Below are 18577 nucleotides of genomic sequence, written 5' to 3'. Positions count from 1 at the left end.
ACAAACAGTTACTTAAATAGTAGTCATGTGATATAGAATTAATTATCCTATTAACTTTTTAAAAACACAAAAGCTTGTTAAAAGCATTTACTAAAACAGATGATACATTCAAAGACTTTCCTTAAAAATAATAATACTTTCATTCCGACTAATTCTTAGAACAGTTTGTGTTAAACTTGCTAAAACATATTGTTATAAAACAGCAATGTTTTCTGCTGTAATAATGCCTGTTTTACTATGAATCCATAATTATACAGCTTCGTCACCCAATCTGTTTATGGATGTCCACTGTGAGAATCTCTTAAATCTCACAGCAAAAAAAATATATATATATATGTAATAACAAATAAAATTAATCAGTTTATATTAAATCAGCCCATTATTCACTTGCAAAGAATTTTTTACATTATTTATTATATGCATGATGTATATATAATGAGCAATATTGGCTACTTAAAACATATCATATAACTTAAATTTTCCAGTGTCATCTCTGAAGTTTCTAGTAAAACATCAAAATTAACTTCTACGATGATAACTGTAGTGCCATGAATCCATAGTTATAATACTCTGCCCCTTGCACTATAAAGGTAGTATTCAATACCGGAATCTCTTAAATTTCATAAAAAATTAAATAAATAATGACAAGTGAGATTAGTCAATTACTATTAAATTGACTTATATTTCACTTAGAAAGTTTTTTATACAATGTAAATATTATGAGCGATAATGTTTGCTAGCAGCATGTCACTTTAATTGCTTGCTTTATCCAGCTCCAACTCTAAATGATTTCAAATTACACTAGATTGTTACACTATATTTAGAATAAACATTGAATTTAAAGCATAAATTGGATATATTTACAGATTCTTATATTCGCATAAGTTACTAAATGAATACATTGTATAAGTACAAATTTTTACCTTCATGCAACACCAAAAGATATATATATATATATGTATGTACTTATATATTACTGGTAAAACTGATTCATTCAAAAGCATTTTGACTTAACGTTCTAAATGCATATTGAACGGATAGTGAAAAATATTAATTAATAGATAAAAAGTAGCTATACAACTATGAAATAGCTATTTGTATAGATTAGAATAGAATTCTTATTGAAATTTCTAAAGTAAACATGAAGTTGATAACCAGATTTTAGATAGTAAGGTATTAAACCTGATAATTTGAGTGTCCTATAGATGTATAACATAAGTTACGCTAAAAAGTGTTTTTGATGTACTAGATGTACCGAATATGAGTAACTTTTGCACACAGGCTGTATGATGTACTTAAATATAGCCCCTAAGATGTTATTTAAGAGTCATATAGTATGTTCGGCAAAAAGCTGTTACCCTGAATGAAATGTAATTGTATCTAAATATTTCATGCAGTTAATATAATATTATAAAAAATTATATGACTTATAAGTAAAGTATTATGAACCATATAATGGGTTTTTTTTTTACCTAATATTAACCGGTCTAGTTCTTAGAATGATTCTGTGTCCTTTGCGCTGTAACATATATATATATATATATATATATATATATATATATATATATATATATATATAAAATATATATATGTATATATATTTGTACTTATACAATGTATTCATTTAGTAACTTATGCGAATGTAAGAATCCGTAAATATATCCAATTTATGCTTTAAATTCAACATTTATTCTAAATATAGTGTAACAATGTAGTGTAATTTGAAATCATTTAGAGTTGGAGCTGGATAAAGCAAGCAATTAAAGTGACATGCTGCTAGCAAACATTATCGCTAATAATATTTACATTGTATAAAAAACTTTCTAAGTGAAATATAAGTCAATTTAATAGTAATTGACTAATCTCACTTGTCATTATTTATTTAATTTTTTATGAAATTTAAGAGATTCCGGTATTGAATACTACCTTTGTAGCGCAAGGGACAGAGTATTATAACTATGGATTCTTGGCACTACAGTTATCATCGTAGAAGTTAATTTTGATGTTTTATTAGTAACTTCAGAGATGACCCTGGAAAATTTAAATAAGTTGTATGATATGTTTTAAGTAGACAATGTTGCTCAATATATATACATTATACATATAATAAATAACGAAAAAATTCTTTGCAAGTGAATAATGGGCTGATTTAATATAAATTGATTAATTTTATTTGTTATTTTATATATATATATATATATATATATATATATATATATATTTTTTTTTTTTTTTTTGCTGTGAGATTTAAGAGTTTCTCACAGTGGACATCCATAAACAGCTTGGGTGACGAAGCTGTATAATTATGGATTCGTAGTAAAACAGGCATTATTGCAGCAGAAAACATTGCTGTTTTATAGCAATATGTTTTAGCAAGTTTAACACAAACTGTTCTAAGAATTAGTCGGAATGAAAGTATTATTATTTTTAAGGAAAGTCTTTGAATGTATCATCTTTTTTAGTAAATGCTTTTAACAGGCTTTTGTGTTTTTAAAAAGTTAATAGGATAATTAATTCTATATCACATGACTACTGTTTAAGTAACTGTTTGTGCATTGTAAATGTTTTACCGTCTGATGAAGCAGATAGTGAAAGTGCTTACCGAATAAACATTTTATATACATTTTTAAAAGAAGTTAGACTGGATTATTGTCAAGCTGGTGGTTGCCTACTGTTGCTTTATATAAAAGGTTAGGTTGCACTTTTTTAAATACACAACCTCTCGACAGGTGGGCATGGTATCTCTTCTTACCAGTGTCGCACTTTTTGAGCAGTGCTATAGCAGACTCATGTTTTATTGTCAAGAACGCAGTGGTGGTGATTTCTCTTTGGTTATAGTTATGAGACCTTGGAGTTAGTGTATGCAAATAAGGAGGTGTATTTAGGCATAGCATTAGTAAACAAATGATTACAAGAGTATATCTACAACACCTTTAGTTTTGCTTTTGCAGTTATTTGTGTTCCAGTACTATGCAGCGTGGACCAGTGTGATATCTGCACAAACTTCAGTCGATGGTGACTTCCAGATGTCATGCATGTTTATACAAACATATGCTGTTTTGTCACATAAGTAGTACAAATAAGATACTACAGTTATTTATTGTCAGATTGCCTTTCTTTATAATGCTTGATATTTTTTATTTCATAAATCACTTATACAGGGTCTTGACTGGACCACAGGAAATTATTTTTGCTCTGTTTTTGTTTTTTGTTTTTAGTTCCTGTAAGACGTTATATGGTTGTTCTATGTGACTGACTAATTTCTGTAGTTATATGTTTCTGGCCCAGACGGAGTTACGTGACACACTGATACACATAAAAAGAAAGCCTTCCTATTGATTTGCTTCACACCAGCTCCTAGCTCGTGGGACTTGGGTAATTGATTTAAATTAGAGAGTAGCATGAGGTAAAAAGAGAGAGAGAAAATACTTGGCTAGTTAAATTGAAAGGGTTATTGTAGTCTGACTTCTAGGTCACTGGCGAGAAAAGACATCTATACACAGGCAGTGCAAAATGAATGTCTGTGTTAGCATATCACACTGCAACGACAACACAGCTGGTGGCCAAGCCAGTGTTACAGAAAAGCAGTATAGATTACCTGGCTAGGTGGTATTTAATGACCGATACCTTTAAATAATTTACTCAGGATCACTTGGATGCAAAATGTCAAGCACCATTTCTAGCCTTCAGTACTCAGTATTGAATAAAAGTGTAAGACTTTGTCCTTAATCATTCCAACTGGCAACATTTGAAACTTTTCATTTTAACTCTAACATGAACAGACAGCTGTAGAGATGATTGACATTATGGAAACTATTTTGTTTTTTTGCACCAGTGGCAACATAAATCAAATGACATTATTATGTGTAGTGTTTAATAGGTTCATAGATGTGTACTAAGCTAATGGCCCTGGGGCCTTTACAAGCCTAGCCATAGGACTACCCTGGCAATGAAACTTTCTCAGGCAGTATTCAGGAAGGAGTGTTTAACCAAGATGTGAAGAAACAGTAACCTGTGTAACTTCTGATTTGTTATACACTTGGTAACCTCTTACTTCCATGTCGTTTCTTTTGCATGCAGTACAGAGGAAGTCACTAAAACAACACCCTGACTGAATGATTAACCACAGGTCCTTGTTTGCTCTTGAATGAATGACAGATTATTTAAAAATGCATGAACTAGTCTGCATCAAGTCAATCAGAAACAGAATGCCTGATACACATGCATTTGTACCTCATAAAAACCATTTCAGTCCCAGTTTAATAGGCTGTGTCATTTTTTTCTAGAATCAAAACAATGTTAAAAAAAACAGCACTTTTCTCAAAGGTCACATTAAGTGACAGATCACCTTCATTCTGGCTAAAATTTAAAATCTGCCTGTCCTGTTAAAAACATTGTTGTATACAAGAATTTGTGTGTATGTGTACGTGCATGAGATCATTTAGTTGTGCATTTTTCTTTTTCATTGTTTCAAGTTTTGAACACAAAATTCTTGTAACCTCATAATCTGTGTCCATCTGAAAGCATCACTACAGAAAATGACTGCCTAATGTTTTTGTATGCTAGATTTGGTCTGCAATAGGTATCGTAATAAAGGTGTTGAAATTATGATCACATTGTCACCGCTGAGTATTGTCCAAGCATCTTTGCTTGTTTAGGTTTTGCTACGCAAACGTTTGTTTTAAGATAGCACTGTCACTCCATTTGACAGTTTCTACTAGAAAACAGTTGTACATCTTGATTAAAATATACAAGAGCATTTCATTCTAATTGATCTGTAACTGTGCTGTGAACAGCTGTATTACTTGGGCTGATTTTGCCTTTCATCGACCGAATGCTTTTGCCAAAACTTAAACATTTAACTTTTGAACTGGTTTTGTTTTTGAAGAGTCTTAGGTGTTTTTCTTTTTTGTATAACATAATGTTTGATCTAGATATTAAAAAAATTTGTGGGACTGGTGGTAAGTAACACTTATTTAAAAGAGATGTCTACAATAAAACTTGATTGTTACATAGCCCAGGCATGAGTATTTCTGTTTTGCATTGGTTTACTTTCAAAATTATATAAGTAACAAAGTAAGAAGCATTATGGTGTCACTGAATAACAATGAAAATGCCTTTGGGTTTCCTCACATATTTCTAATATTGTAGTAAGTAATGACTTTTCAAAAAAAAAAATCTTTATTAATTTCTTTGTTGGATTAGATATGATTTTGAAAAAGACGTGAGTATAGGTAGCTAAAACTGGTTCTGAAATGTGTTATTATTTCTTTAAGGTGGAGTTTGAATGGTTGAGGCAGTTCTGGTTTCAAGGTAAGAGGTACAGAAAGTGCACAGACTGGTGGTTTGAACCCATGGCTAAACTGGAGAAATACTGGGAATTGATGGAATGCATGGTAAGTGCACATTCCTATATGGAACTGCTTCATGCTGTTGTTTCTATCAAAATTGTTAATGTGCTTAACTGTTTAATGTCTGATATATGCCGTAGTGCAGTAGTTGAGACAGCTTCTGTTTGTGTTGGACCACAGGTTCAGACAACTTAACTCATTCAAGCTTAAAATGCCTTTTATTTGTATATTTCCAGTTCACATTCATAGCTCCTTACGCACCTTTTTTGGGTCTGGCTTCTTTTATTAAGAAACTTACCAGCTAAAAACAGGCAGTATTAGAAAGTGCAAGGGGTTATTAACAAAATGACACTAAGACTGTTACTCTAGGATTTACTGCAGTACAGAAATTATTCACTATTTGTCACTTATTTTCATATTTGTGTTCATATTGTCATAACTGAGAGCCCTACATGTTATTGAGGGGTATAGTGGGATATGCCATGGTGGGAGACAGGAAAATAAGTTGTCTTTGTCCATTTTTATCACACTATACCTGATGTTGTTTATTAGTAATTATGAAAATAAACAATTTCCATTTGTACTTAATACTTCAAAAACCAAGTGACTTACGAACTGTTGCATGACATTAGGAAATATCTTAGATGTTGAAAAAAATCTTTGATATTTGTACTGTAAGTTGCACATCTCGAGAGATATTCAGTGTTATTTATACTGCTAATTATACAATTAAGCATATGTTTTAATATTTCTGTAAATATGTCAACAAACATGCATTCATAGAGGAATTTCTTGTTATGTGAAAGCTTATGTATGGTTAACAAAAGTGTTCTAACAGTACATGTCCAGGTTGTACAGTTTCTAAGATATGAGAATTTGTGTGTGAATGTTTAGCAAAAATACAATTTGTGGTTTGTGTGTAATACAATATGTTATACAATGACTGGCCATTAATATTCAAAAACGCGCATGCTGATTGGTCAGCCCAACTAGCGTGCCCGTTGTAAAATCCAGCATATACCAACAGAAAAAAGTCCAGTCATCCAGCCTTTCATCTGTTAATGTCTGCTATAGAGATTCCAGTTAAACTTAGAAATCTCGACACTTTAGAAGTATGAGAGAAATGGGAGAAAGAAAATACAAGGATAAGCAGGTATGTTATGCAAAACTAGAGAAACATACCTGAATATACTTGTATTTTCTCTGTCCCTTCTCTCTCGTAAGTCTGAACTATCTGGATTTCAATTTTTTTTTTTGTTATATTAAAAAAAAAAAAAAAAAAAGGAATCTTCCTTTCACCGTTGCTTCCTTTCCAAAGCACTAACATACTGCGTAAGTGTGGGAGTGTAATTCCCATATTCATGCACAGTACGTCAAGAAAGCCCCAAGATATGGGGAAAAAGTGAAAGAGCTTCATGGCGCCTTTATAAGTAACTTTTTTCTTAAGTAATGTCATTGTATAATAGCAGTAACCCATGGCTGGGTGTGGGTAATGCTGGATTTACCCACAGTTGGCCTTGTCTGGTCACTTGGGACTTCGCCCTCTTGACCAAACCACACCAGCCATGGGTAAATCCAGCATTACCCACACCCAGCAATGGGTTATTGCTATATTACAGAATTTAAGGAAATACTACGAATGCACTGACTAGTGTCACTGTAAAGAATGTTTCTTACTGATAACATTGCTATTTGTGCAGTTTTAATAGCTTTTACTGTTCACAGAGTATTTACATTTATCTATCTTATGTTTTTTAAGTAAATTTTTTTGAAAATGCTCAAGACATACTATGTTTAGGCTGCTAGAGGTGTGACATTCCACACCACACCACATAGGTGTTAATGAGTTAAGTAGGAGGTTGCAGCAAGTTTTCAGCATGGAAATGTGACCTAGTATACACACACACACACATATATATATATATATATATATATATATATATATGTATATGTGTATATATATATATATATATATATATATATAGCTAGATCTCTCTCTCTCTCTCTCTCTATATATATATATATATATATATATATATATATATATAGAGTGAGAGAGAGAGAGAGAGATCTGTGCGTGTATGTGTATATATATATATGAATGATGAAAACATACTATAATATCTAAATAATTAATGTCGACAAAAAATATCAAAACTCTCAAATATCTCAATACTAAAATATAGAAACTCAAAAATGTCAAGAAAATTGAAGTTCTAGTAAGGAAGGATTTATACCCTTACCCCACTATTGTGCAGTCCAAATGCTGGGGTTGGTATATGTAAATTAGCAGGGATGCGCAACCCAGAATGTTAACAAATCTAAGCACATCTAAAACCGTGCACCCCCCCCACATCCTGCTAATTATATATATCAACTATGAGGTTGTACAACAGTGGAAAAATGGCATAAATCCTTCCTTAGTATAAATTCAGATCTGAAGTAGGATATTCATTTGTCTGCAACCTGTGGGTTATGGATCCGATATCGGATCCGAACCGGCATGGTTTTCCAGCTATGGATCCAAGCTCTCAGCTCCTCCCCTCACCCATAATGCCCTGCTCTACCCTCATGACCTCAGATCTCGTTTGCCGCGCTGGTGACTGGATTTGGGTTCTTTGCTCTCAGCTAAGTGGTGATTTATTACCTGTTAAAACAGAAAGTTTTAAGTTTTTTGTGTAATTCTGTGTGAAAGTTTAGGTTTCCCTCCTTAATAGTTTTATTTTGAGTTAAATTGAGTAATTTTTTTTCCCTCCCCTCGCTGTTGCGTAGAGTGTGTGTGTGGGCCTGTGTGTCTTTTTCTTTAAGTTACTTTTAGTAGCTTTGTAGATTATGGCTGATCAGCCTAAATCTATCTTTTCCAAATGCTCTGAGTGTGGCCATAAGCTCTCACCGGCTGATGGCCACACTCGGTGTGTTAAGTGTCTCGGGGTTGAACACCTCACATCTGGCTGTTCCATATGTGCAGGGTTCAACCCCAGGGCACTGAGGGAGCGGAGGTCCAAGCTTGTCTTGGCGGGTCTTTTACCGCCAGACTCGGCTCCGGCCTCCGCTCCTTCGGGGACTACTGTGGCTACAGTTGTTCCCCCTGTGGCACCCCCTCCTGCTCCTGGGACTCAACCTCCCGCTTCTGGAGAGGAGAGGGATGCTACTAAGGACGGAGGAGAAGCACCTGGCGGGCCGAGACCTCTGTTTCGGCCCGCCAGCCAAGCGGCTTCTCCCCGGCTCCTGTCGGTTGTCTCCTCCTTCTCGGCTCCGGTCCCCTGTGTGCTTTTCACGGGTCCTGAGGAGGAGGAGACCCGATCCCGTCGAGGCTATCGAGGAGGCACTCCAGGCCTACCTCGGTAGCCTCGTCGAGATCTACACATAGCCTTTCTGATGCTGATCTGGACGGATGATGAGAAGGTTCATCCAGGCCCAGATGCAGATGGGAGTGCTCTTGCCTCCCCCTCGGGGAGCTCAACACCCTTTTAAGCCTATTGCTCCTTCTCCGACCCGCTATCCGGGTTCGAGCAGCTGGAGCCGAGCAGCCGGGCGGGGTGGGTCGGCGCCGATAGTACTTGGTGCCGGATCCGACCCTGCCCTCGAGTGCGTCGGACCCGACCTCTCGGAGCCTGGATCCGAGCCGGATCCGGGGATCAGTGCTCCGGCGCCGTCTGTGTCGGGCGTACTGTCCCCGGATCCGAGTGCTTGGCGCCGGCTCCGTCCACTCTCGGATCCGAGGGAGCCGATTGTCGGATCCTTTGGTCGAGGTCGGCTCCCTTCGGCTTTGATGTAGTGGAGAGGGCTCTGTTGAGGGTCTCCGGACCCCGGCACTTGTTCGGCTCCGTCCCGCTCCCTCTGCACTGGGCCAGGCTTCCACCATCCGGCCCCTGGGACAGCCCATTTCTGTGCCCCAAGTTGCTCCTATGGAGCAAATTGCTGCTAGAGGACTCCTCTGACAGCCCCCAGAGGAGGTCCTCGCAAGCATATGCAAAAGGAGGCACATTGACTCCCGAGTCTCTCACAGAAGACACGGACTTGGAGGAAGGGAAGGCTCCCCACGGTCACCCCGAGGATGTCTCCTTTGGAGACATCATGGAAATGCTCCGTATAAGGGGGGGGGTGGTCTGCCCCCAAGTCTTCCTCGGACGAGTCCGTGTTCTTGGAGGCATTTGAAACGGGCCCGTCTACCTCTTGGGTGTCCCCTGCCGACCCCTGGTGGACCTTATTACCACCAGGGCGTGGAAGGAACCGGACACCGTGGAGCCAATTCCCAAAAGACCGGATAGGATCCTTAGTCCGCCATCCGACGGGACCCATTGGAGTAAGGGGCCTCCGGTAGATGCCATGTTGACGGCGGCCACAAAGGGGAACTGGCTCAAGAGAGTCCCTCAGTCCACCCACCGAGCAAGGAGTCTCGGATGAGGGACCGCTTGGGGAAGCGGATGTTCAGTTCGGCGACCTTCGGGGTAAGGGCGGTGAACTGTTTGGCACATGTTATTCGGAGGCAGCGAGATCTTATTAAGAATACGCTGCATCCCCTGAGTCCATTTCGGAGGAGGACAGAGTTCTGCACTCCACCCGTATGGCCACTCTTAGGTCAGTTACAAATACTTCTGCGGCTACTCTCCCATGCAGCGGGGCGCCGCTAGAGCTGCGGGACAGGACTGGTCACTAGGCGTCAGGCCTGGCTCCGTCATGCATTTTCTGAGCCCTTCAAAGCGTCGTTTAACGCCCCTTTGATGGTTCTGCTCTGTTTGGCAAGACCGTTCGCGACGTTGACCCAGAGCGAAGGACGGAAGACGCTGTCTGCCGTCGGAATCCGCTTCTCTGCACCCCAGAGGCCCTATTCTAGGAACCAAAAGGGTCAGAAGAAGATGTGGTTCGAAGTCGCAGCAGTCCCAGCCTGCTCCGGACAACCAGTCCTTCCGTGGCAGAGGAGGACAGGGAGGACGCCGCCCTAGAGGCAGAGGGGCTCCCAGAAACTTGGGTCCAGGAACCTTTCTCTGAACGGCCCGCGCAGCAACCCTGAGGGTTGCCCGACTGCTCTACTCTGGAGGCAGTCGGGGCGTTCGGGCACCTAGCGGTATGGGAGTCCATAACATCGGACCGCTGGGTTCTCCAAATCATATCCAGGGATATCGCATTCCTTTCCTTCACCTTCCAAAGTTGAAGTCCCTCCCAGGCGTCCCACCCGGTCAACGGGAGGCGCTTTGGCAGAAATTGGCCATCTGCTAAAGAAAAGAGCCATCCAGCCCGTTCCCCAGACCAGATCGGATCAGGGTTCTACTCCAGATTCTTTTAGTGCCAAAAAGACGGGGAACTAAGACCAATCCTAGACCTCTCTCTCTTGAATCTGGCAGTCCCCAAAGAAAAATTCGAATGGTCACTCTGCAATCTATTCTCCCCTTCTGGGAGAAAATCACTGGATGTGCTCGATAGACCTCAAGGACGCGTACTACCACATCCTGATGGACAGGCGCTCCAGGAGGTTTCTCCGCTTCGGCTGGGAGCCAGTCACTACCAGTTCCGGGTCCTTCCCTTTGGTCTCACCACAGCCCCAGGGTGTTCACCAAAGTATTAGCAGTGGTAGCGGCCCACCTGAGGGTTCAGGGAGTGCAGGTCTTTCCCTACCTGGACGACTGGCTTCTTACCGCCCCAACAAGGCATCTACTTCTATTGGCGTGAGACTCCTTTCTCCATCTTGCTCCCTTTCTGGGCATCACAATAAATACAAAAAGTCCAACCTGGCCCACACAGCTCTTAGATTTTATAGGGGCCAGGCTAGACACAAGGAGTTCTGAGCCTTCCTCACTGCGGACAGAGTTCTAAATCTGCAGCTCCAGGTGCGGGCCATTCTCCATTCAAGTTCTGTTCCAGCGGAGTTGGTCCTGAGGGCTCTAGGGTCCATGGCATCGGCTATAGCACTTCTTCCTCTTGCCAGGCTCAATATGCGCATTCTACAGTGGGCGCTCTTAGTACAGTGGTCATACCTTGCTCTCCCATGCATCATCCCATAGCGATCAGCAAGGCTTGCAAGCGGTCCCTCTTGTGGTGGCTCCACTCCCGGATCTCCACAAAGGCCGCCCTTTTGTGCTTCTCCCCTCGCCACGGTGACCACGGACGCCTCCGCCTCGGGTGGGGGCACTTCTTGGGCGGACCGTCCAAGGCACGTGGAGCGATTCAGAGACCTTACTGCATATCAATGTTCTAGAGATGAGAGCAGTGCTCTTAGCGTTGCTAGCACTTCAGGACTTTCTTCCCTTGGGAACAATTGCGATTCAATCGGACAACATGTCTGTTGTCTGGTACATCAACAAGCAAGGGGAACAAGGTCTTACCCTCTTTGTCGAGAGGCCATGAGAGTTTGGGAATGGGCAATCTCCACCAATCGCTTTCTAATAGCAACGCACATTCCGGTCGGTCCAACATCCTAGCGGACAAGCTCAGTCGCACCATTCTGACCCCTTACGAGTGGTCTCTCAATTGTCAAGTAGCGGAACGCATATTCGCACGGTGGGGAACCCTTCATGCGATCTTTTGCTTCTCCCTCAAACACCAAGTGCGACAGTTTTTCGCTCTAATACCTCCTCCCGGAGGTACCCCAAGAGACGCTCTGGTGCATGCTTGGCCACCCGGTCTTCTGTATGCCTATCCACCCTTGCCTCTGATGCTCCAAGTTCTTCAGAAAGCCTCTCGGGTGGGTTGCAGAATGATTCTCATTGCTCCATTCTGGCCTCGACAGATCTGGTTCCCCTTCCTAAGGTCTCACTCGGTGAATCCTCCTTGGATTCTAGATCCCATCCGGATCTGATATCCCATCCATCCTGCATTCCTCCTCCGAATCTGGACAACCTGAAGCTGACCGCTTGGCTGCTCCAGTTCCACTCTTGATAAGGACTCGGTATTTCTTCACGGTAAAGGCAATTTCGGTGGCGGCTCGTATACCATCCACTAGAAAGGTTTACGAAGCAAATGGAAGCGTTTCTCTTTGTGGGCGGGCGGCAAGGCCTGAATCCCTTCACGGTTCCTCTCCCTTTAGTGCTTGACTTTCTAACCACTCTCTTTAACGATGGTGCCAGCAGTTCCACAGTCAAAGTTCAACTGGCTGCAATTTCTCACTATCACATTGGCCATGACTCTAATCCTCTTATGTCAGCCAAATTGTGTAAAATTTTTCTTAAAGGTACTTTTCTTCTCAGGCCCCCTATAAAACAAGCAGTTCCTCCTTGGGACCTTTCTCTGGTCCTACAGGCCTTGACCGCCTCCCTTCGAGCCAGCGGCTACGGTGGATCTCAAATTCTTGTCCTACAAGACAGCCTTTTTGGTAGCCATTACATCAGCCAAGAGAGTTTCTGAACTTCAAGCATTATCAGCTAAACCTCCTTACTTGGTATTTCATCCGGACCGTGTCTCCCTCAGGACCAACCCGTCCTTTCTTCCTAAAATCGCTTCTGAAGCAAACATCAATCAATCCATTAACCTCCCTGTTTTCTTCCCTAAATATGAAAACAAAGGTGAATATAAGCTACATTCACTAGATGTTCACAGGCAACTTAGATTTTATCTGAACAGGACGGCTGGTCATAGGCAATCCGACCAGCTGTTTATTTCCTTTGCAAAATTCAATTTGGGCAAGCCAATCTCTAAAGTTTCTCTGTCCCGCTGGATTTCACAGTGCATTTTATTGGCCTATCAAGCTTCAGGAAGGCCCGCACCGGAGGGTGTTCATGCCCATTCAACCCGGTCAGTATCTACCTCGGCAGCCTTCAAGGCTAGGATTCCTCTAGATGATATTTGTGCAGCAGCCACGTGGGCTTCATCTCATCGTTTATTTCCCACTATAAGTTGGATCTTGCACCTAGGGGTAGAGCATCCTTTGGCTCAGCGGTGCTCGGAATATCCTTCCATGATGGCCGCCCAAGATTCAGGTAGCTGGGGACTCTGTCCCACAGGTTGCAGACAAATGAATATCCTACTTCAGATTTAGAAGTTATGTACTCACCATAACGTTCCATCTGAGTAGGTGTATTCATTTGTCTGCAACCATCCCCCTCTATCCCCTGGCCTATCAGTTTCCTGCATATTCTATGTTACCCTTTTTAGGGTATTGTTGCTTTGGCAAACTCGATCTGAGGTCATGAGGGTAGAGCAGGGCATTATGGGTGAGGGGAGGAGCTGAGAGCTTGGATCCATAGCTGGAAAACCATGCCGGTTCGGATCCGATATCGGATCCATAACCCACAGGTTGCAGACAAATGAATACACCTACTCAGATGGAACGTTATGGTGAGTACATAACTTCTAATTTTGTCAATAATTTTAAGTTTAGGTTTAGATCTTTTTTGTCAATATTAAGTGTTTAGATATTAGTGAGTTTAGCTCATTTTGAGTACATCCAAATGTGTGTGTGTGTGTACATATACATATATATATATATATATATATATATATATATATGTGTATATGTGTTCACAAGTCCACTTTAGCGAAAGTGCATGTAAACGAAAATGTACTTTTGCAAAAAACAGTTCAGTGAAGAGTGTTCGCTGGTTCCGAGATCCTGTGGTGGTGCAGGTGCGTTGATTCTTAAGTGGTGTATGGGAGGGGAACCTTTAATATTTAGATAACTTGTTGTTATAGATCGCGGTGCAGTGAGGATAAGGGAATATTCCCTTTTCTCCCACTGTAGTGCGATCTCGGAGTTAGTATATATAAGTTGCAGGGGTGTGGGGCACAGCCCCCCACATGGCGGATGTAGGGAGGCTTGCCCTCCTGCATAAATGCACTAGCTGTATTTGTTTTTTTTTTTTTAAATGTTCTCATTCGGTCAAGTGGACTCGTGCATCTGGAATTCGGTAAAGTGTATTTTTGATGGGTAGAAATAGACCCGTGTGTGTGTGTGTGTGTGTGTGTGTGTGTGTGTGTGTGTGTGTGTGTGTGTGTGTGTGTGTAACATCTAAATCTTTAGTTTGTCCCTGTTTCTGACCATGTCTCCATACAGATCCCCATAGTAACATCTAAATCTTTAGTTTGTCCCTGTTTCTGACCATGTCTCCATACAGATCCCCATAGTAACATCTAAATGCCTGAAGACTGTCTCCCCTCTTGTTTGTCACTCCTTCTTACCCCTCTTACTTTGTTTTAAAAAAAAAACAAATCTTTATTAAATTATCGTGTATGACATAGGCCATGTTACATTTATATAAATGACAATAAACCATAGCGACACAATCTCATTTGCACTCATTATACATTCCTAACTGTGCGACACAACTGTAGCTGCAAACATTATACATCACTTATAATATAGCCAGTCATTGTCAGTCAGCCATTACACAGCTCATTCAAATCCTGCGTTGCTTTTAAACCTTGTTCCATCTTTGCATGTATTGATGGCACAGTTCCCATTTTTCTTATAGGTTCATAGCTTCATAGGTTGGTACTAGGCTATCAGCCCTAGGGCCTATACAAGCCTAGCCATAACAATTCCCTGGCTATTTCTTCCCACACTATTTACTTCCCTGATATTTATTTTATTTATTTATTTTTATTTTACATTTGTTGACCGGGAGAATCCGACTGGATATATGTCCATTTTCAGCGGAGGCCCGGGGAGAAAAGCTCCACATTTACAGTAAATTACATACAAGTTACATAGATACATATTAATACATTATTGTAGTAACAAACAAAGTTAGAGAAAAAAGGGCATATCATATATGTAATTAATAAAAAAAATTTATCTGCTGGATAGCATTCATAGACAAGACATCATTGTGAAACAGATAGACACGGACAACAGCGTAATTATACTTATACTAGGTAGTTATCATTTCAAAGGTGTGAGAAGAGTGTTAGGTAGAATAGAGAAGAAAGAAAAAATCTTAAGGGGGTGAGAGAGGAGGTCACGGAGAGTACAAAAGAAGGAGATTGCTTGATAGAGGAGAAAAAGAAGTAAGCTTAAAGGAAGAAGTTAATCTGGATATGAGCATTGGCAAAGCCAGTGAGACTGGAAATGGTGGGTTAGACTTTTTTTGAAGTGGGGTAGGGAGGTAATGGTGGTAATACTGGGAGGGAGGGAGTTCCATATCTTACCAATGGAATTGGCAAATAGAGCATCACCTCCAGAGTTACAGGATTTGACTGTTTGAATAAGTGTCCTGCACGAGGACCGAAGGCTATTTAGATTGATGTATGGTATGATTAAATTCTCCAGTGCTGGAGACTTTTCAGGGTGTTTGAGTATTTTGAATGCCTCAATGAGTTGGTTCTGCTGGAGAAGGTTTGGGAGTTCTAACCAGCCGAGGTATTTTAGGTTAATACAATGATGGGTTCTGTATGGTTTACCAGTTGCAAATCTGGCTATATGATTGTAGGAGCATGATAGTTTATTTAGGTCAGATTTATTAAGGTTGGTAAACATTGGGGAGGCGTATAGAAGGGTAGAGAGTAAATGCGAGCGAGCAATGGTTACTTTTGCAATTGGTGTTAGAAAGGATTTGATTCTATATAGTGACCCCAGTTTCTTGTTAACGGTCTTAATAGTTTGATTAATGTGGATGTCGAATTTGAGTTTATTATCAATGGTCACCCCTAATAGTTTCGTGTGGGAGTCTGGGGAGATAATTGTCCCATTATTGGATTGTATGGTAAAGGAAGTGTTAGAGAGTGTTTGGGTTGGATGGAAGAGTAATAATTTGGTTTTCTTTGGATTCAGTATTAGCTGCCGTCCAGATAGCCACTTTTCTATTGCGGTAAAACAGCTTTGGGTTTTAGATAGTAGTTTGTCAAGAGATTTGTCAGAACATACTAATGTCGAATCGTCAGCATATTGAATACAGGTGGCCTCAGGGATGGCTTTATGGAGGTCATTAATAAAGACTGAAAAGAGAAGTGGTCCCAGTATGGACCCCTGAGGAACTCCAATGGTGTTTGGAAGGAGGTTGGAGAGCTTATTTTGCCAAAGTACTGCTTGCTTCCTACCAGAGAGATAGGCCTGAAACCAATCTAATGTTAGGTTATCCAGGTGGAGATTTCTTAGGGTATCATGAAGTAGTCGGTGGTTAACCATATCAAAGGCCTTTGATAGGTCCAGAAAGAGTGCCGAATATATTTTTTTGTTATTCCGGTTATGGTTTATTATGTCCGTAAAAGAGAGGAGGGCCGTAGTAGTGCTGTGATTGGGTCTAAAGCCATGTTGTGAGTTGGTCAGGAGTTTGTTCTGGGTAAGATAGTGAAGGAGTTGTTTGTGTAGACATTTTTCCATGATTTTGGCCAGTGGTGACATTATGGCTATAGGTCGGTAGTTTGATAATTCTGTGGATGAGCTACCTTTGTGGAGTGGGATTACGTATGATATTTTCCATATTGAGGGAATTGTAGATTCTGAAATGGTACGATTAATAAGTATAGAGATGGGGTAAGCTATGTCATCTGCAGCTAGTTGTAAGTATTCAGCTGGCAGAAGGTCTGCAGAGAGGGTGGTTGGTTTAAGCTTTTGAAGTAAGGATCGAATGATGGAAGTAGAGACTGGTTGTAGGTGGAAAGTGTGAAGAGTTTTTGGAGTGAGTTCTGTAACAGTGGAGGCTGTGGTGGATAGTTGGTTAGCTAAGGCTTGGATAGTATCCGTAAAGAAAGTGTTAAAGGTATTGGCTACGTCTTCGGAGTTTTTATCTGATATTATTTCTGGGGTAGGAGTGGAGGATTTCCCAGGATGAAGAAGGTTATTTAAACCTGCCCAAAATTTTTGAGGGTTGTTTTGGTGTTTATTTTGTAGTTGGCAGTAGTAGTTTCTTTTGTCCATTAATATGGCTGTTTTTGTCATATTTCTTTGCTGCTGGAATTTAATGCGGTCTAGGGGTGATTTGGTTGTACGCCATTTTTCCCAGGATTTGTTTCTGAGTTTTATTTTAGATTTGGAGTCTTTTGTAAGCCAAGGTGTAATATTTGTTTTAGTTTTGATTAGTCTTTTTGGGGCATGAGTATCAAGTATGGTTAGGAAAGTGGTATTAAACTTAGAAACTGCCTCTTCTAGGGGGAGATACTTAAGAGTTGCCCAGTTACAGGATCTAAGTTCCATTTTAAACTTTGAGAGGTCAAAATGTTTCTTGTTTTGAATTGACTTATACGTGGGGGGTGTAGGACTACCTGTTTTATTTTTCCTTATGTATGTTATAAGGTGATCGCTGAGCTCATTTGGGAGGGTCCCAGACATATACATATGGGGTTGGCTGTTTATAAGGATCCAGTCTAGGATACTCTCTTTTTGGTTAGAGTTCCCAACTCTGGTAGCAGAAGTGATGGTCTGAGAGAACCCATGAAGATTTATATGGGTGGGGTTAGTCTCTGAGGAGCATAGGTTCCAGTCAATGTTGACATCGCCCAGGATTATAGATTCCTGGGGGTAGTTATTGGATAGCCAGTTTAGGATGCTCTCCAATGTGTCAGAGTTTTTCCCAGGGGGGATGTACATTACAATTAGATTAATACTTTTTTTTCTATTTAGCTGTAGTTTTAGAGCAAGTATCTCAGCATTAGAGATTTGGGGTGGTTGAGTGGGGTTAAAAACGACATTTAGATTGCTTTTGTAGAGCACTGCAATACCACCACCCTTTTTTTTATGCGGTCAGCTCTATGTATATTATAGCCCGGTGCTATAATCTCATTGTCATTGGTCCCTGGTTTTAGCCAAGTTTCTGTTAAACACATAATATCTGGGAGGTAGGTAGCTAATAGAGCATGTAGATTGTGTATCTTATTGTTGATGCTTCTAATATTTAAGTGGCAGATTTGGAGGGAGTTAGTATATCTTGGAAAAGGTGGTGGGCTATTAGAGTTGGTTTTTGCTGTGGGGCCAGGATTCGGGTGGACATCTCCGTCTTTAGTGATGTTTTTTCTGAGATATTCCATTAGCCTCATAAGTTTCTGAAGCAATTTCTGACCATGTTTAGATTTGGGGCGTGTTTGGTTTGGTTTATAAGGGCAGTAGTGATTAGAATTAGCATTTTTACTGTGTAGTTGTTGGGTTATGTGATTGATACTACGCAGGGGTAGGGGAGCTTTAGTTTGATATCTGGGGTAATGGAAACCTGAGTAGGGCTGATCTTCATATTTGGTTATTAGGTAGAGTATGGTAATTACTGGTAGTAAAAAGGATATAGTTTTTAGTGTTGCCCTTCTTTTTACCTGTAGGGCAGATTTTGTTATCTTTGAGTTGGGGTGCATTGCTATAGGAGGAATGT

At 40.5% G+C, this 18577-nt stretch overlaps 1 protein-coding gene across 1 annotated transcript in view; it reads left to right on the top strand.

The window, feature by feature from the left end:
- Positions 1-18577, top strand: part of FTO (FTO alpha-ketoglutarate dependent dioxygenase) — a 1656404-nt gene that overhangs the window by 1270474 nt on the left and 367353 nt on the right. Inside the window, exon 7 of the mRNA XM_044081617.1 lies at positions 5277-5396. Coding sequence (XP_043937552.1) covers positions 5277-5396 — 120 coding nt within the window. The remainder of the gene's footprint in view (positions 1-5276; positions 5397-18577) is intronic.

This window comes from Protopterus annectens, chromosome 8.part1 (genome assembly GCF_019279795.1).
Source record: "Protopterus annectens isolate FY-2018-M chromosome 8.part1, PAN1.0, whole genome shotgun sequence".
Taxonomy (NCBI): Eukaryota; Metazoa; Chordata; order Ceratodontiformes; family Protopteridae; genus Protopterus; species Protopterus annectens.
Note: the sequence above shows the minus strand (reverse complement) of the source record. Positions and strands in the feature narration are given on the sequence as shown.